Raw genomic sequence first — 20866 nt, 5'->3', positions numbered from 1 at the left:
CAATCATACGTGATTTCCGCGAGATGCATATGCAAATTTGTGACTTTCCACAATGGTTTCACGTATGTAAAGCTGCTCTTCCTCCGTTTTAGAATCCGTTGGAATTATTTCAATTATCAATTATTTCAATTGCGTAAATCCCTGGAGCTAAAGCTCTGAGGGTTTACATTCAAGACAGAAAAGTGTGAAAATATTCATGTCTGTCTGAAAAAAGTGTTTTTACAGCCTTGAAACATCTAGAGTCGTAAAAAGTTAAGATGACAACTTTATGAATTTCGTCTATCATATGTTTTTTTTAAGAATGTAACTCCTGCTGTAAATTGGGACCACTGGATTTAATTAATTTATTTCTATTTCATCTTCCTTACATGAATTGATCTGTACCCATTTTAATGGTGCCTTTGTTCATGCATTAAGTCAGTTTTTACTACTTTAAAAAAAAAAGATTAATTTCTTTTTGATCAAACTGCCAGACTCTCGAAGGTCTGAGAAATGTTTCTTGTCAAATTTTCAAGAGGTCAGACTGAGAGTTTGACACTTAACAAGCCGGATGGCCTTGGAGGTAGTTCACATTATTCCTCAAATATTGGCTTTGATGTTGATAGCATGGTTAAGGTGGTAGAATATGAGAGCTGCAGAGGAAAAAGACTTCTTCCTCTCTTTTTTTTATTAGCTGGCATTTCTAACCAAATTCCTTTTTTTTTTTTTTTTTGAGAAGCAGCTTTTTTTATTCTTCGCATTTATAAAAAAAACAACGTCTTCTAAAGATGACTGATCTCCAGGTCTGGGTTCCTACATGCGAGGAAGTTGCATGGCTTTCTGTCTTTATTGTCTGTTGGTTGCCTGCGTGTGTTGTGTTTTTGTTAAGGTTTGTGTTGTTTTGTGTCACACAAAAGTCAGTAATATAGTATGTGACTACAACAACAAGTTCTTTGCTTTTATTTGAGCAAAATAAAAAAGTGGACTCACTGTTTACAACATGTTAGAATTGCGCAATATGTTACAAATATATTCTGTCATAAGAACTCCTGATTGACATTTTATGGTGATGTCTGCACACTGCCTATTTGTTTTAAATGGGCATTATTGGCTTTAATTTTCATGCAATAGTGTCAAAATAATTATCTTTTGTTTATTAAAAATTGGTGAAATGTAGTAGTTTTGCTCTAGTTGGTTAAAATTAAATTAAATGAAACCTATTTAATAAAAAATACCTTTTGTTTATCCTGGAGTAAACAACCATTGGAGGAAAATAAAAATCATGAACCCAATGGCTTAAAATGTTAAACACAAATAATTACCCAAATCACGCTATTCATCTGTGATATTACATATTTTCCTATTATTGTGCAGTCCTGACCTCACTAGGAAATGTCTTTACACAACCAGAACATTTCTAAATAAAAGCATTGTTAAAATGATTGTATTTTATAAGTTGCAAGTACATCTCACCAGATGTTTGTTGTTCCAGAGGGAATCCTGAACAATGCCCGGGATACAAGTGTCATGGATACTCTACCACTGAATGGTAACCATGGCAACAGCTACAGCATCGCCAGTGCTGAGTACATGAGTGACTGCGTCCAGATCATCGATCGGGGCTACAACCACAAGGAGACCACCCTTGAAAAGAAGATCCTTAAAGAGCTCACCTCCAATTATATCCCCTCCTACCTCAACAACTCCCACGAGCGCTCAAACGAGCAGAACCGGAACCTCATGAACAAGCTGGTCAACAATGTAAGTAACGGAGGCAAGGAGAGCGGCTACGGGCTGGGCCTGGGAGTGGGGCTGGGCATGAACGTTGCGCTGAGCCTGGACGATCACTCCACCTTCGGCCTGCACCACGACGAAGGCCTCGGGCTGGAGTTGATACGCGAGGAGTCCAACTCCCCACTGCTGCCACAAAAGCCTGCCCCAGCCCTCCAGGCGGTGGACAACCTCCACCGTCACCTCCACCAGCCAGCAGCGCCCACCCTCCCTCTGCCCCACCATCCCTTCTCATCCACTACCTCCTCGGCATCGCGGAGGAGAATCCCCCAGGAGAACAGCGATAGTTTCTTTCCTTTATTGAACAACGAGCACACGGAGGAAGAGGGCAACTCGCCCAGCCACAACCACCAGAGAGACTCCCTCTACACCAGCATGCCCATGCTGCCCGGCCTCGCCGTGGCGTCCGCAGAACCGGCCGAGGGCTCCAAAGAGGGCGGGGACAGCAAGAGTCTGGAGGCCAGCTCAGACGACGTCTACTACAAGAGCATGCCCAACCTGGGCTCGCGCAACCACCTCCATCAGCTGTACTCCTACTACCAGCTGGGACGAGGGAGCAGCGACGGCTTCATCGTTTCGCCGAACAGAGAAGATCAATCCCCCGACGGAGCCCACCCGGAACCGTCGCAGCTAGTCACGAGCCTATAGGCCCCACAAGATCCTGACCGTTCCCGGTGACGCATCCGTTTCCCGTCAGTCCCGTTCCTCCTGGTGTTCCCTCACATCGTCTGTCGTCGGCAGTGGTAGAGTCTTTGTTATCGCGTCCTGAAGGCTGAGGCAAAGCAGACAGCCGGACTCTGCGCCGGTACGGACCAGAAACCGGATCGTAACCGCCACAAAGCAGGGGGCTAATATGTAACGACGCGTGGCCAGGACACTGCAGGATGTCGACGTGTTGTCCCCTCCCCCGCCCTTTGAAAACCTTTTGTGGTTTGCCGTGTTTTTGTGAAAAGAGACAAATACTCACACAGGATTGTTAGGCCTTGTCGACGTAACGCTACAGTCAAGACGAACTGGAATGTCCCAAGTACTGAGCTATAGACTTCAGAGTAAATGAGAAATTAAAAAAACAAAAAAGGAGAAAAAAACCAGACTATTTTATTATACTTCTGTATCTATATGGACTTTTTGAGAGTTTTTCTTCCTCTTTGGTCAGTTGCAGCATATTTTGTTTGCTGAAGTGTCCCTACAATGAAAAAAACAAAACAAAACACACCGTCGCATTTTGGACAAATACCATAAACAAATAAATTATGGCCGTATGCTTTCAAGCATAGATGTTTTTCTTTTTTTTTCATTCATTTTACTGTAAAAACAGTTGTTTAAAGAGGGAGAAAAAAAACTACTGAGAGGATTATGACATTTCTATGTAACTGTACAGATGACTAGCATTGCACATAATAGTAAGCGTTTTCTTTCTTTTTATTATGTTCCACGCAAACCCTTTTGTCTCTGTAAATGTAGTGATTAGGGACAGTTTTGTTCTGTTGTGCTGGCCTCTCTGGGCTCCTGGTACTTGCCCGCTTTTCAGTTTTTCACATTTCCAAGTAAATGAGAGCAAAAGAAAAAAGGAGTAAACAAAAGAACACAATTACTGTACAAGCAGGATTAGAAAGTTGTATTTTTTTTGTTTGATTTCCAGTTGTGTTTCTCTTAGACATGTTTTCTTCTTTTGTTGAATTGATTTGCTTCTCATGTAGATATCAGCCCATCAAGGACACAGAATGTTGCGGTTATTGTTGGCATTCATTAAACACTCTTGCTTCAATTCTAACCTTAAGCACCAGGCCCTTTTTCTAAGAAATAATACAAATAAAGCCTTGGGCGGTGTTGTATGGCCCTACCCGTCCTCTCTGCCCCCTCCTGACCCGCCCTCACTGGCTGAGCGGCTGCTAAACGCCCCTCCCTCTCCTCCTATGCCCCTACCATCCTGGTCAGAGCTGCTCCTAACAAATTCATAAAAAGAAAGAAAAAACTTTTTTTTTTTTTAAATGGTGTCCTTTTTCTGTTGGTTTTATCTCCATAGCAACCATTTTAGTTTTTTGGTCATCTGAGGGTGATGGCAACAGAGGTTTTTTTGGTTGTTAATCACACCAAATTTCCTTATATTGTCATATATCCTCTGGTTTTCATTCAGCTTGTTTTCATTCATGTATCAAACTTTACAATATTTTGGTAAAAAGAAATATGCAAAGAACAGGAAAACGGCACTTTTGCAAGCTAGCCAGGCAAACGCCGTTCAAAGTCTACAACTTCTAATGCCAACATTTTTTCCAAAGTAGCTTTCCAATTAGGCTCTAGGAGTTAGAAGAAACCCTGCGACAGACTGGCGACCTGTCCAGGGGGTCCCCTGCCTTCGCCCACTAGTGGCCGGGATAGGCTTCAGCAGCCCCGTGACCCTGAAAGGGACTAAACGGAATAGAAAATGAATGAATGAGTTAGGAGACGGTAACAATTAAAATCCTTACCAGGGGTTTAAATTTGTAGGTAGGCCTGAAAGGGATTTTTTTTTTCCAAGATTGCAGCCTCTTCTCGAGGTCAAAGGTCAACCACACTTCATTCGTGGATGTAGACCTAAGATGTCAGCGTGTGTGAGTGAAATTGCGAAAGGATGGTTCGATCAAGGTTATTTGCCCATATTGTGCAAAAATGTCACATTTTCCAACAAAAAAAATTTTTTTATGGCCGCCAAGCTGTAGGTCCTGTGGGCATCCCATAACAATTTGAAAACTTCCTTTAGTTATTCTCATCACGTGCATTAGGGGGTTTTAAAATAATTTTGAGCCTCATCAAGGGATTTTGGTTCCAATCGTTTTTGACGTTTTCGCTAGACGTGATGTCATCATTTTTTGGAGGGGTTGTTCAGTATAGCCAAAGTTTATTTTCACTGGGTTGTAAGTGTGTGCAAACTTTCAGTATGTAGTAAGTTTTTACACAAGCGCTCAGTCAGAAAGAAGAATTAAAAAAATAATATGCTCCAGGACTGGAAGGGCCAGAAATAGTATCAACAGGAAGTAAAACAACTCACTGAGGGGCAAAGAGAACGCCTCTTTATTTATTTAAGGAATAAAACGGTAATAAAAACCGAGGAGAGAAGGGAGTTTAAGTGGCACAAATAGGTTTTTATTGTTGGCTGTGTTTTGTTATTTTTTGGCTTCCTATTTATTCCTTTGTTTTGTATCCGTTTTTAAATTTGAATGACCTCATTACTGATATTTGTTGTGCCAGTGGAACTTGTTTGCCAACAAATAAACCGACTGGGATGTAACACACAGCGAAGGCAGAGATTTGTCGTCTGGGCGTTTGCAGCACTTTTTCTAAAAAAACTCCAAAACTGTTGGAGCAATCACCTTCCTTTCTTGTCATTCAATTATTCCTTCTTGGTCCTTTATTTTTTATTTTTTCCCCTCCCACAAAGCCAAGACATTCTTTTTTCGGCCCAGCAACCATGGATGTGCTCTGTATGCTCTGGTCTGCTTTACAATAGAAGCAGTGATTTCATAAGCTGTAATAAATATTTCAGAATCCTTTTCGGTGTAACCGATGAATTCTTTACAGAAAGTGTGTTTAACTGGACTTTGGTTATATCTTCAGGAGCCGCAGAAGGCAGCTGGACAGCTCCTGGTATGAGTTGTCAGGAAAGGTAAGTGCGAAACACATCACAAAACCAGAGTTTTGGAGAGAAAAAAAAAACACCAAAAAAACACAAGAGATCATAAAGCCAACAATCATGTTCTCGAACTAGAAGTAAGACTTCAATTCACTGTAGGGTTCAAGCGAACCTGGCTTTGATATCGATTTTTTTGGTGTTACTGAGGTACAAATCAACATGAAAAAATATCAACTGTGATGTTTTCTGTGTAGACATTCTCCTTTTCATTTTTTTTCCTTCTTTTTTGTTGTTTCCTGAAACAAAAACACACAGTTCTTTAAAGACTGTATGGCTAACCTCCAACTTACAGGCAGCTGGGACTGGATCCACAGGTGAAGGGGCGGAGTCACAGCCAGCCTGCACACAAACCCCAAGAAAAAGACAAAAGCAAACAAGAAAACAAGCAACTGATGCCATCAAATAAACCATCCATTCATGGGTGTGTTATGTTACCATGCCGACGCTGTCCACTGTTACAGCAATGCAAAACCCAGACTCAAAACGATTCATGTTGTACATAAAATAGTCAAAGCAGAACTACATTCAACAGATGTCTGTAAAAGTCTGCACCAAAGGGTGTTAATTGAGACTTAGCACAGTTTGTGACCCCTTTTTATGCTATAAATATACATTTGCTTGAGTGCTAATGCTTACACTGAACCTTAATGAAGGTTTTCACTGTGTGTAATTGCAGGAGGACTTTTAGAAAACAGGTTTTCAAATGAGAAATGAAAATGAACGGCTGTGCAAAACCCAGGAGCCTGTGGATGTAGATATGTGGATGTGTAGAAGTGTGAATGTAAATGTGTGGATGTAGATGTGTAAATGTAGATGTGTGAATGTAAGTGTGGATTTGTAAATTTGTAGATGTATAGATCTGTGAATGGAGATGTGTGGACGTAGGTGTGTGGATGTAGGTGAATAGATGTGTGAATGTAGATGTTTGAATGTAAATGTGCATTTGTAGATGTATAGATGTGTGAATGGAGATGTGTGGATGGAGATGTGTGGATGCATGCATGTATCTCCACCTCCACGTGCTCGTACACACTGCCACACTGCTCCCTGTCTGCTTCATCCCTCTTCCTTACCTACAGTGTATTGATGGACAGATATTTTTCGCTCATCTTAGTGTCAGATTTTCACCTTTGATGTAATATTCGTCTTTCCAGCAGATCTGGTATAATTGCTACAGCTTAAAATAATAACTTATTCAAATCAGTACTTGTATCCCCCACCTTTTCACCTTTCTTCCTTTTACTCTCTTCCACACCCCCCCCCCCCTCACATTCTTCCCCTCTCCCTCCCCACACACACTAAATGTAACAAATAAAAAAAAGAAAAACAAATACGACAAAAAGGAGTTTATACAAATCTACACTTTAGTTTCTCGAAGCTATATAACCTCTTTTTGTGATAGTAAAACCTGTCCAACACAAAAACCCTTCAGCTCTAATCTGTTTGCTCAGCTGTTGGACAGAACAAGTTAAAAAAAAGAAATGTAGATGTGTGAATGTAGGTGTATAGATGTGTGAATATAGATGAATGTATGTGTGAATGGAGATAGGTGGACGTAGGTGTGAAGATGGGTGGATGTAGATGTGTGAAGGTGTGTAAATGTAGATGTTTGAATGTAAATGTGCATTTGTAGATTTGTAGATGTATAGATGGGTGGATGTAGATGTGTAGATGTGTAAATGTAGACGTATAGATATAAATGTGTGGATGTCTGAATGTATGTATAGATTTGTGAATGTAGATGTGTGAATGTATGTGTGCAGATGTGTGGAAGTGTTGATTTGTAGATGTATAGATGTGGAAATGTAGATGTATGAATGTAGGTGTGTAGATGTGTGAATGTAGATGTATAGATATAAATGTGTGGATGTGTGAAGTTAGATGTGTGGATGTGTGAAGTTAGATGTGTGAATGTAGGTGTGTAGATATTTAGGTGTGTAGATGTGTGAATGTAGGTGTGTAGATGTGTGAATGTAGGTGTGTAGATGTGTGAATGTAGGTGTGTAGATACCCACTACATATATTTTTCACATTTTCCCCGTATTAAATTCCAGTCTTTCATAATACATGCGTTATAGACGTAATTCATAAGTGTTTCTGGCGTTCATTATTCTTTGATGTGCGCAGATTTATTTTAAGGGTCTGTACGTGAATTCGGTTTCGAGCTCTTCAAACTTTTTGGTTGGTGGAGAACAACTTAGTTTACATTCAATTATCACGAAAAATCTGAACAGGCCTCAACAACCCAAAAACTGGCAGCCCCCTTACGAATCAACCCCTGGAACGGTGTATGTGACTATAGCTTCAGCCAGTGTTTCCCTTCCCTGGTCCTCGGCGCAAACTGTCCTGCATGTTTTCCACGTTGCCCTAAGTCTGCACAACTGATTGAGCTCATCATCAGGCTCTGTAGAAGCCTGATGATGACAGTCATCAAAGCCAGGTGTGTTTGAGCAGGGTTAGACTGAAAAAATACAGTGTGCCCTGAAGACGACGGTTGGGAAACACTTGCTTAGGTAAATTCATAGTCCTCACAGACACTTCATACTTTTCATACACTAAATATGTTGGTATAATGTTTACATTTTTAAATGGACCGTTTCCTGCTGTGGGAATCATCCCTGGCAGTGGCTGCTCCTGCGACTCCTTAGCCAGGAGATAGGATTCTTGTGGACACAAAGTGCTGTAGTCGTCACCTCTGCATCACTGAGCGGCATTTGCAAACCCGGCTGAGTTACATGAAATGCGTTGAAGACGTGTCTTTGGCTCCTGCTCGTTTTATAAATGAGGAGCCAGGCATTTATAAGCCGCCTCGGGCCTTGCTGCTGCCCAGCAATACCCTCATATGAGTATTTAAAAGTCAGAGGCGGCGACTTGAGCCGCGGTTGGGATTCTAAAGATGGCTCAGGAACTCTAACGGGCTCGTCCAAAGACAGAAATGTAGAGGATTTTGTTTTCAATCCATTTTGTGTTTTTCCAATGATGTTTACTGGAGTGCAAACATTTCTGGCTGTAGCACAAATGTGTATTGATTTTGCAGGCTGGGCATTCAGACTATGGATTCAAACCTTTGATTGCTAAAGATTTTCCCTCCAACTCCCCCAACTAAAATAGAGACGCCTCCTCGCCGTTCCTTTAAGAGCTACTTCTGGCTTCCCGCTGAAACACTCAATACGAGTTATATGCGCGAGATATGAACGTTTGAAAGGAAGGATGCATTCGAACTACTGACCCGGGTCCCTTGAGGCTGTGGTCCTCTGTGGGATTTGTACTCAGTCTTTATAATGCGACTATATGCTGTACCTGTAGGCCGCATTTATCCTGCTTTTACTGTCACTTTAGGAATGAAAAATTAACTAACAGAAAGCAAAATGACATCACAAAAAATTTTCTTTTTGGAATGTTTACAAGTTTTTGTTGATTTTTTTGACACATAATTGTTATTTAATAATTTGTATATGTAAAAAATATTGAGGATCTGTTTATCCTTCTAGAAGGATAAGTCAGAATTTAGACAAGTTCTGGGTAAAGAGGGATTATTGTCTCGCCGCACATTTCACTGCACAATTGTTCATTTTTATCAACTTTTTTGTGTGTGAGACGATGGGAATTGGCACGCATGGGGCTGGAAAAACACCTGCGTGTCATGTGAGCAGCAGTGTAAAAGTGGCTCCGATGTGATAATACAAAATGGCACATTTCATATCTCACCCGCTAGTGAGAGATCAATGGCAGGATGCCTGGCAGAATTCCAAATGAAAGTCAGATCCGTGTCTTTGCCGGAAAATGTGGAGACAAAATTTTAGAGATCCCTCAGTTTATGTCATTTAGGAATTTATGTATTTACCTTTTTTTTAGGTTCTAATAACCTTTATATATATATATATATATATATATATATATATATATATATATATATATATATATATATATATATATATATATAGAGAGAGATAAATCAAAAACTATAAATACTTCCCCAGTTTTTATTTTTTTTTTACGCATAAAAGTAAAATTTCTAAGTACACTGACCAAAAATATAAACGCAACACTTTTGTTATTGCTCCCATTTTTTATGGTATGAACTCAAAGATGTGAAACATTTTCCACATACACAAAATAACCAGTTCTCTGAAACATTGTTCACAAATCTGTCTAAATCTGTGATAGTGAGCACTTCTCCTTAGTCAAGACAATCCATCCCACCTCATAGGTGTGCCATATCAAGATGCTGATTAGACAGCATGATTATTGCACAGGTGTGCCTTAGACTGGCCACAAGAAAAGGCCACTCTGAAATCTTCAGTTGTATCACACAGCACAATGCCACAGATGTCGCAAGTTTTGAGGGAGGGTGCAGTTGGCATGCTGATAGCAGGAATGTCCACCAGAGCTGTTGCTAGGGAATTGAATGTCCATTTCTCCACCATAAGCCGTCTCCAAAGGCGTTTCCGAGAATTTGGCAGCACATCTAACCGGCCTCACAACCGCAGACCACGTGTAACCACACCAGCCCAAGACCTCCACATACATACAGCATGTCCACCTCCAAGATCGTCTGAGATCGCCAGTCTAAGGCACACCTGTGCAATAACCATGCTGTCTAATCAGCATCTTGATATGGCACACCTGTGAGGTGGGATGGATTGTCTTGACTAAGGAGAAGTGCTCACTATCACAGTTTTAGACAGATTTGTGAACAATAATTCAGAGAACTGGTTATTTTGTGTGTGTGGAAAATGTTTCACATCTTTGAGTTCATACCATAAAAAATGGGAGCAATAACAAAAGTGTTGCGTTTGTATTTTTGGTCAGTGTATTTTTGAATTTTAAATTCAAATTGTAAATTGTTTAATGCAATGTGCCCACGTGTGTTTTGTCTCCCTTACACATTTTAAATTTCCTTCAAACAAAAACAAAAGACAATAAAGGCATGATTGTAAAACAAAAAAAAAAAATATTTGAAGGGCCTATATTGTGCTTTCCTTAGCCTTTCAGTGTAAACTATGTCCACATATATGATAAAATTTGAACTTTGAATTGCTAAAGAAAACATGTTTTATGAAGTTATTTTCATGGTTCCTTTTCCAACCCAAAAAGAAACACTTTGATTTCGGAGGCGCCGCCTTTGACTTCTTTTGGGTGCCGCCCAGTTTATGACGTCATCCTAGAGCCGACCTCGGCAGCTTGTTTGCGTTTTCACTTTGGGGTTGTTTTTTTCTCAGAAATGAATGTTAAAATACGCTTAAAAACTCAAAAGGTTGAGTTTGCAGGATATAGACTCTTAATAATATACACATATAATAAAAATAATTTAACAAAACATATTCTAAAATTATTTAAAGCTGCCATTTTAAAGATATATGCAGCAGTATGGTATAATAGAAGATAAATTGTGCTATATCTGACAAAAATATATATTTAGGTGTTTTTGCTTTTTATGAGCAGTTTAAGAAAAAAATTGTTTTATTGTATTTGGACCGACAACAAATCTTGAGTTGGTAAAAATTATTTACTGAGCATCAATGTACCTCTAGATAGACAAATATAATCAGGCTTGGTTTAAAAATTATTGTAATGTTTGATGCATTTATTTGATAAAGACAGAACATACTTCTAAGAAAAAGCATCTTTGCAATTTTGTTGTAGACATCAATGCCTCCAATTAACAAAACTTTGGTTATTTTTTTGCAATTAAAAGACACTTACTGCAAATAAAGTGACCGCTCCAGCAGGACACAAAATTAAAAAAGTTAAAATGCAAAATATAACAGTCCTGAAAAATACAAAAAACACTCCTGATTATATGTAAAATATGATGAAGTAGAACTTGGAACAAGACCAAAAAACTATGTTTTCAAGACATTTGGGGTAAAAAAATATATATATTTTGGTTTTGCTGATAAACATAAAGAGATATGAAATAAAGAAATATACAAAAAAAATGGATTAAGGAAAAAAACCTTTGCAGAATTCGGTGCTACCTCTGCCAGTTTGACCCCCACAATCGTCCTGCCGGAGGCACAATCCATACCCAAGTGGCCCGCACTCACATGTGCTGACAAACAGATGCCAGTCTTATTTATGCCTGACAGTCCGTACCTTGGGGGTACCAGAAGCTCTAAACAAAAGTCAGAAACAGCCACACAAAAAAAAAGTTGTTTAAAAAGTTGGGAAGTTTTCATGGCCGAGACCCACAAACTCTCAGCTCCTCATCCCACTGATTCCTGTTCTGTACACCAGCCTCCCATAAACGTCAAACAATTTTAAATAAAATAAAAATGGCAAAAACTGTGATGCCAATAAAAATGGTCCTTGTGTTGTGATATCTTAGATGACCTCACCCTTACATTGACGTGTTCTCCCTACCATGACGAAGGTGGATAAAGGTGGAAAGATTTCATGTAATCCATGGACACCAGTGAAGATCACAACTCATTGAAGAAAAAAGGTTCAGAACACTGTCTAGTGGGTCTAGATGACCCAACTCCCAATGTTAAAGTGCTTAAGATAGCACAAGGGTTACATATAAAAACTAACAAAAATTCTAGATGAGACACAGAGTCTTTTCCACGCATAAAAGCTTTAATGGTTTTCAAACGATGACAGTCCGCCTCACATATGTCAACATTAGTAAACACAACCAGATTGAATCTGGTTGTGTTTACTAATGTTGAAGTGATTTTAGGAAGTACACGGTGCTCTGTCATGATGTTAGTGGGTTTTTTTTTATATGTAGCAAACAAGGTTGGGTGTTATCGTTAATACGTTGACATGTATCGTATCGGACTGTGCTTTTGTTTTTACGCATTACTAACAATGGTGGGAGTTAGCGTAGTAACAGTAACTCCAGTTTTAGCGGTATCGGACATTTTTCAACGTGTTCCATGCAACGTTGGGAGTTACAGGTATTCTGAATTCGCTGACTTGTATGTTACAAACAAGTGTTAGAAATACTGTAAATGCAGTCAAAACCCTTGTGAAATCCAAGGCACGTTAACTTTGAGAGCGGGGTCATTTGGACCCCACAAGACTGAACCTTTTTTCTTCAATGATTTGTGATCTTCACTCCATGGATTACATGAAAGTCTTTCCACCTTTATCCACCTATGTCATGGTAGGGACAACATGTCAATGTAAGGTTGGGGTCATCTAGACCCCATAGGATAGCACAAGGGCTAAGAAAGTCTGACTGACTTATGTCTAACTCTTTTGCTCAATGCGTCTCCTAGTAAGGTGCCCCTCATGCCTCAGACTAGTGAACCCGGACGGGATTGGATTGTCCCGGCCAGTGGCGGATCGTAGACAGGATTGAAGGTTAAAAAAATGAAAAATTCCTTCGACATGACTGGTCTCACTTTCACCCTTACATGTTGAATAAATGTTCGCTATGACCAGTCGTGCATCCCTATAATAAAAAATGTATGCCCTTTACGAGCTCACCGAGTGATTCCTACTGGCTACCTGGGTGACCCACACAGATTTATCCACAGACAGCCCATATATACCTGTAAGGACAGTTCAGATGAAGGCATTGAGGCCGTGTCACACAGTCACTATGTATATTTTTGCACGTTTTCCACCAATGAAATTTTGGTCTTTCATGATCCATGCGTGAGATTTATCATGCATACGTGTTTCTTGCATTTGTGAATGTGTACAGATGTCTGTTGAGGGTTTCGGCCAACGGGTCTTTACGTGAATTCGGTTTTAAGATGTTCAAAACTTTTGGTCAATCGTGAATTACACAGTTTATGCATATTTTACGTAGTTTATACACATTTATTATGAATATCATTTGCAAGTGTGTGTGATTTTTGGGAGATGCATGCACAAATATGTGTCTTTCCAAGACCGTTCCACATGTGTCTAAAGGACTTTTCATGCATGTTCCTTCAATGTGTAACTTTTATATCACATATACGGCTCACATATCACATTAAAATGACGTAATTGACCCACAAATTACTAATAAGCTGCATCTAAACCGCGCAATAACTACACACGGTTCATGTTCTATGATGATTTACGTGTTCTTTGCGTGGTTTATTTGTACTTCTGTGAAAAGTTCACGTAAAGAACCACAACTGTTCTAACTTTTTCCACATATATTCATGTATGACCAATTGTCACCCGTGTTATATGTGTAACACATATGTAGTGGCTGTGTGACACGCCCTTTTTATATGGAATAAGTTTATAAACGGATCCTTCATTGACGGTAAAATCTGGTGACCGTATAGTGCTGAAAATACGGTACATGGTTTCAAGGTTGAAGCAACGTGACGGCAGTTTGGTTCTCCTACATCAATGACGGCGCATCTCTAAACTAGTTTTTCCTCCGAGCCAGATGGCAGGATGTGATGATGTTTGGCTCACCTTCAAGGTGAGCAGGCGACGAGCGTCTACGACGACGAGTCAATAGATTCCATGTTCGCCATCGGCCTCTTTCATTCCACCTCTATGGCCAATCTGCCAAGATAATCTTTTGAATTAGGTGAAGAGAAAAAACCCAGGGTGGACACTTTGATGAGATAAGTACCCTATGTCAGCGCTGGCAGAGGTATTTTAATTGAATATATGAACGCACAGTCTTGCCTTGGGTGCTCAACTCTAAACAAAGATAGCATCATCTAATCAAAGCCAAACCCCGAATGCTTCAAGGGCAGAATCATTTTCTATTTGAGACCTTTTCCTCAGGGATTAGGCCAATTTCTGTGTGATAGAATCAGCATATTGTAGATCTCACGGGGTGATTGTGTCATTGCCGGCTCCCACACGCTGGCAGAGTGTCGACAACCCTTCAGTTTACAGGCTTCGTCTCCTTTTCCCTGCATGTTCAAACCATAGTTAATTTGCTCCTTGATGACTGTTTTAATAGAAAGAGTGTCCCAACGTTTGAGCCACGTGTATTCGCGCTGATCCGCTAATCCCGCGACCTTGCCTCCGTCTGATCAGCGTTCCTTCAAAACGCTCAGACGGATGAGATAAGGCTACTTTCTGCAACATCTTCGTCATCAAAGGCGAAATCTCGAGGCCCGGAGAAGGAAAACGTTAAATATAAAGCTCTCTCTGCATCTGCAGTCACACAAGGCTTTCTGTGTTGATGCTGTTGATTGGAACACGACTGCAATCCAACTATTTAATGAGATCTCCTAAAGGGACGCTCGCACTAATGTGTACACATCTGCTGTCATCACAGGAGCTGAATATGGCCGGGTACTAATACCAACACTGGTTTGGCTTACGGATGCAGGCTCGCAGCAACACACAGTTAAGATGTACATGATGAACTTGTAAAAACGTCATGTTCTCTAATTGGGTTGCCAAGTAGCCCGCTGGAAGCTGGATATCTACGGGTGAGATGCCCGCTGGAAGCCGAGGCTAAAGCTGTACATTTAGACACACTCTTGATGGTATTTATTAGGATTGTATGTTTGTTTGTTAATTATATTGGATGTTGTAAAAGAATCAAATTAACCGGAAAGATGCAAATACTAAAAGACGCAAATACTCTAAATAAGAAAGTTTAGCAAAAGGGTTTTAAACAGTGAAATATTTGGACTTTAGTCTGTAAAATTTACTTAATATGATATTTAAATGCTTAAGCCTTTCAGAGTGAACTACATCCATATATATGATAATATATTACATTGACGGACCTCACACATAAAGTTAACGTTAAGTTACAGCAGGCTTAACCTTTTCATCCTGGAAGTTTAGTTCCAATGTTGACATTCTTTCCGTAACTCTTCCACTGTTTATGCAATTAATGAAATTCCGACAGATTCTGAAACGGACCACGGTGGTGAAGTGCTTACATAATCAATGTAACTCAGCGGACTTGTTGCATAGTGACACAAAGCCGCTTTGTGTCACTATGCCTTACCTTACGGTCAAAGAGTTAGGCCAAATCCAAATTCATTCCCCTATGCCTACTTTTGTCCCTCCAAGGAGAGAGCTTTGGACAAATAGAACCTATCGATCGGTGAACTCATCAATAGCTGCCCGTCATCTACGTTAGCGTGTAGCTGCCAGCGCTTGCAAAATACATTAACATTTGTTTCATAACTTTAAGAAATCATGCATAAACAAAAAGTCAATAATCACATTTAAATATACACTTCTACAGTATGTGCTTCAGAGAACACCCACATGAAGAAATGTGTTTCTTTTTGGACACAAGCCCAATCCAAATCATCCTACTGGCAGAGGGATAGCCAGCCATAAATCGCTATGGCTCCTCCTTGATAGACGCTTTTGGAAACCACTACAGCTACAAATGCCCCTACGGTTGGAGCAAATAGAGGAGCTAGTGTCACGTTGTGGGGTGGCTAGAGAGCCGGTAGGACCCAGATGCAGAGACGGGAGGCCAACGGTGCAGGACTAAAGGGTTTAATGACCAACAAACAAAAGGCGCTGCAGAGCAGGATGACAAAACCAAAAACAAAAACTCACTGTGGCGTGGCATGAAACAAGGAACATGGCATGAAGACGCGAACACCGAGACAAAGGCTAATGGACCGGCACAGGAGGAAAGCAGAGACAAGACTTAAATACAGACAGGGCAGACAAGACACAGGTGAAAACAATTAGGGCAGATGGGGACCAAAGGAAGTAAAACTCAAGAAACAAGACAGGAAACCTTTCAAAATAAAACAGGAAACAGAACCAAACAAGACAGAACAAGAACTAAAACGAAAAACAAGACACAACAAACTCAAAACCATGACAGTACCCCCCCCTCAAGGAACCGCTCTGAGGTTCCAAAAGTCAACTGAGGGGGGGGCGCCGGAGGACAAACCTCGACGGGCATAATTGTCCAAAGAGTCCGGAGGACGGCCGGGGGGCCGAGCGGTCCGGCGAGGCAGTTCCGGAGGACGGCCGGGGTTCCGTGCCGTCCGGCGAGGCAGTTCCGGAGGACGGCCGGGGTTCCGTGCCGTCCGGCGAGGCAGGTCCGGAGGACGGCCGGGGGGCCGAGCGGTCCGGCGAGGCAGATCAGGCTTGGAGTCAGGCTTGGAGTCAGGCTTGGAGTCAGGCTTGGAGTCAGGCTTGGAGTCAGGCTTGGAGTCAGGCTTGGAGTCAGGCTTGGAGTCAGGCTTGGAGTCAGGCTTGGAGTCAGGCTTGGAGTCAGGCTTGGAGGAGTCAGGCTTGGAGGAGTCAGGCTTGGAGTCAGGCTTGGAGGAGTCGGGCTTGGAGTCAGGCTTGGAGGAGTCGGGCATGGAGTCAGGCTTGGAGGAGTCGGGCATGGAGTCAGGCTTGGAGGAGTCGGGCATGGAGTCAGGCTTGGAGGAGTCGGGCATGGAGTCAGGCTTGGAGGAGTCGGGCATGGAGTCAGGCTTGGAGGAGTCGGGCATGGAGTCAGGCTTGGAGGAGTCGGGCATGGAGCCAGGCTTGGAGGAGTCGGGCATGGAGCCAGGCTCGGAGGAGTCGGGCATGGAGCCAGGCTCGGAGGAGTCGGGCATGGAGTCAGGCTCGGAGGAGTCGGGCCAGCAGTCAGGCTCTGGCGGGTCGGGCGTTGAGTCGAGCTCTGGCGGGTCGGGCGTGGAGCCGTTGGAAATGGGGACCTGTCGGAGTACAGGCGGCACCCCCCTGGGAGCCGGAACGGGTCGGGGCGCAGGCGGCACCCCCCTGGGAGCCGGGACGGGTCGGGGCGCAGGCTGCACCTTCCTGGGAGCCGGGACGGGTCGGGGTGCGTCCGGGACCACCACTGGACGTGGCTGTGGTGCGTCCGGGACCACCACTGGACCTGGCTGTGATGCGTCCGGGACCACCACTGGGCGTGGCTGTAGGGGACGGCGGAGACGACGGCGACGACAACCCCCCTCAGGGTAAGACAGCTCCCTGTGAAGTCCAGGTGGCTCCCACTCCAGGCATACGAGGCAAACTGGGCCTGGTCAAAAACCCAGTAAGACCTCGTACGCTCGGCTTCCTGGCAGTAGGCCTCTAGGAGCATCATGTCCTGCTCTGCTGGGTCCAGAAAAAAGGGCTGGTCCATTCTGTCACGTTGTGGGGTGGCTAGAGAGCCGGTAGGACCCAGATGCAGAGACGGGAGGCCAACGGTGCAGGACTAAAGGGTTTAATGACCAACAAACAAAAGGCGCTGCAGAGCAGGATGACAAAAACAAAAACTCACTGTGGCGTGGCATGAAACAAGGAACATGGCATGAAGACGTGAACACCGAGACAAAGGCTAATGGACCAGCACAGGAGGAAGGCAGAGACAAGACTTAAATACAGACAGGGCAGACAAAACACAGGTGAAAACGATCAGGGCAGATGGGGACCAAAGGAAGTAAAACTCAAGAAACAAGACAAGACAGGAAACCTTTCAAAATAAAACAGGAAACAGAACCAAACAAGACAGAACAAGAACTAAAACGAAAAACAAGACACAACAAACTCAAAACCATGACAGCTAGAGGGGTAGGTCTTATGCATCTGTGTTATTTAGATGTTGTAGTGGAATTCTCTGGTATTGAAAGGTTAACATGCTGAAGGACTCTTTAGCTATATTCACATCACCCTCAGCAACGCACGTTCAAGCGACCGCTTTCAATAAAAATTCTATGTAAATGCACACGAGTGTGCATTTCGGGCTTCCATGTTCAATACTCGTGTTTACATTTAGCTACACACATTTTTAAGACCTTTATTGTGCTTTGTGTACAAGACGTGTCCATTGAACGCGCAATGAAAGTTAAACCGGTTGAACTTTGACCAATCAAAGACTCAAACTTGGTAGAGCCAACTGTTTTTAAATTACAGAGCCCGTGTCCTGACATGGAAAAAATAAAAAATATTTTGTTCCCACAAATTAATATTTTGTTCCCACAAATTAATATTCCGTTCCCACAAAATAATTAATTCGTCTATCATAAACACGGATGTGCTCTCCGTCCAGCCGCAAAACCCGCTTTCAGCGGTAACTTCCATGTCTCTGTGACCTACATACGTTCAAGAAAGGAAAAAGGAAAAGCAAGAATGATCAATTTATTATTGTCTCAATGAATATAAGAAAAATATCATAAGATTCAGGATGCCCAAGCTTGCTGCTTTGCCACGCCGCAGCGATTCTACGGACATAGCACCTTGCTCCGCCGCAGATATCTTTAATTTGTCTTGCTGGCATTTGGGCAGCTGGCTGGCCGGTAGACGGGTCCAAAAGGAATAATGATATTCAGGACTTGTCTTTTATTAAAGTACTCTTTAGCAGTCACTTTACATCCAAAGGCCAGTAGGCTACATGCTACGTGTCCCATCATGCATCAGGCATACACCATAATGCATCTCGACCAATCACCGTGTCCCTATAACTGTAGTGTAACAACAAAACAAATATTGGCTGGTCGAGATGCATTATAGGGTATGCGTGATGCATGATGGGACACGTAGCATGTAGCCTACTAACTTTCGGATGAAAAGTGACTGCTAACAAGTATGATGCTTCTATAGAGCTTTTTAAAATCAATAAATCGGATCTCTAAACATCATCCATGTCTTCAATACAATGTAATGAGACACACACAGACAGAAATGTGAATGTATCAGCTGTAAATCCAAATATTGCTTACATCCGTGTTTATGAAGCTAGGAGCTATTGTAGGCGAAGCAGCAATCCATGTTTATGAATGATTTATGACGTAGATAATTACTACGTTCGCACAAATTAATTAATGCGTGGGAACGGAATATTATTTTGTGGGAACAAGATACTATTTCGTTTGCACAACTTCATTTTTTTTTTCGTCACGGAATTCTAGTTTTTGGGAACAAGATACTATTTCCTTCGCAAAACATAATTATTTTGTGGGAACAAGATATTAATTTGTGGGAACGAAATCTATTTTATCTTTTCCATGTCAGGACAAGGGCTCCGTAGTAAATTGGCCGTGGTGGAGAAAAAACTAATTGCGGTTTGTGTCCGCAACTGTAGGGGCATTGGTAGCTGTAGTGGTTTCCAAAAGTGTCTTTTACGGAGGATGTATATGACACCAGGTTTTTCATATAGCTTAGCTGGATAGAGCTGTGATGGTTAAAGCCTGGAGTGAGATTTGCACCACTACCACATTTTGCACCTAGCTTCTTCCAACATTACATGGCAAATACGTGATAGGAAATAGTAGCGTAAAAAAAAAAAACAACCACAGTAGGCTAAATACTCTCAAAAACCAGTACGTTGCTCTTTGCACATGACCATGTTGCCTGTAGAACTTTTTGCCTGTATAACTATTTGCAGGAAACCAGGTCTCTCTAAATATCCTAATATGGTTACAGAACAACTTGACATCACACGTTTTTTATTTGTCTTTACTTTAAACACTTGTTCTTGTTTTGCATATCACTAAGTCATTTAAAATAGCTCTTTATTTTTAAGGAAAATGCTTTATAACTTGTTAGTAACCTGCCCCCCTCCCTCCCTGCTTCATTGTTCCCTAACCAGCCATTTAAGCAAACAAAAAGGAATCAAGCGAAGATATTTCTTCCAACACAGAGGGGCAGCAAGCACAATCATTTTATACCAAATCTATCAGACTTTATCAAAATGTCATTGAACTTGGAGTCAATAGCTCATGCTGAGTTGACTGAGGGAGAAGTTGTGGTTGCCTTTAATGGAGCAAGAAAACAGTTTATCTGGATAGATTGACTTTAAGCAATTACTTTAAGGGCACTCCTCAATCAATAAAATGCTACTTCTGGTCTGTTTCTTTTATTGTGCTTGCTTGTTCCACTCCCAGTCCAAATAAAGGCTGGGGGAGCGGGTAACATAGGGGAAAAGAAAGGTAAAACTGAGCGGGATTACAATGCAGTTCGGGTGTTTACTAAGTTTTGGCTGTAGTTTGACGGTAATGCGCCCTTTGAGGGATCCTTCTGGATCAGGTTCATTTGCCCTTCCATTAGCCATTCGTCTCTTTCTCCCATATACTTTTCCAATAGTTTGTTCAGTTTCTGGCCTTGGTGAGTCTGATCTGGTGTTTTGACCCTGCCGCTGAGCTAACACTTTTGCAGGTTGAGTTGCGAACAGCCTGTTTATCCGTCTGGCTTCATTGTCTCTTGTGTACCTCCTTAGGCGGCTGCTCAAGGCCAGGAGCCTTTGTTTGGCAGTTTCCAGTGCTTCAGGTATGGGCATCTGGCTGTATCTCTTAGGTACTTGCTTTCTCATTGTACCTCTTTGAGCCTCTGTCAGCTTACTCACATCTCTCCGAGTTGCCTTGATTTTGGCCTCTAACTGTTGCTTCCATGGTGGGTACTGTTTTCTCCCATGCGTGCGTATCTGTGGTTGTTGGGGCTGTGTACCCAAGCTCAGGGTGGGAGTGTGGTATAGCCTCCTCTCTGACCTGCTGTTCTGGCTCTTCTGTGGTGTTGCATTTGTGACAGCACAGAAGTTGTGATAGCAGTTGCCGTTTGTGGATGTCAAGCCATCTTGGT

At 42.0% G+C, this 20866-nt stretch overlaps 1 protein-coding gene across 13 annotated transcripts in view; it reads left to right on the top strand.

The window, feature by feature from the left end:
- The window catches only part of LOC101165348 (adhesion G protein-coupled receptor L3), a 315502-nt gene extending 310202 nt beyond the window's left edge, over positions 1-5300 (top strand). For 9 of the 13 annotated variants that reach the window (XM_023948941.1, XM_023948944.1, XM_023948940.1 and 6 more), the window contains one exon: positions 1472-5300. In XM_023948941.1, coding sequence (XP_023804709.1) covers positions 1472-2418 — 947 coding nt within the window. In that variant the 3' untranslated portion in view covers positions 2419-5300. The remainder of the gene's footprint in view (positions 1-1471) is intronic. The other 4 variants (XM_023948949.1, XM_023948950.1, XM_023948947.1 and 1 more) reach the window with 2 other exon arrangements.
- The last annotated feature ends 15566 nt before the right edge of the window (positions 5301-20866 follow it).

This window comes from Oryzias latipes, chromosome 18, assembly GCF_002234675.1.
Source record: "Oryzias latipes chromosome 18, ASM223467v1".
Classification (NCBI taxonomy): Eukaryota; Metazoa; Chordata; class Actinopteri; order Beloniformes; family Adrianichthyidae; genus Oryzias; species Oryzias latipes.
Note: the sequence above shows the minus strand (reverse complement) of the source record. Positions and strands in the feature narration are given on the sequence as shown.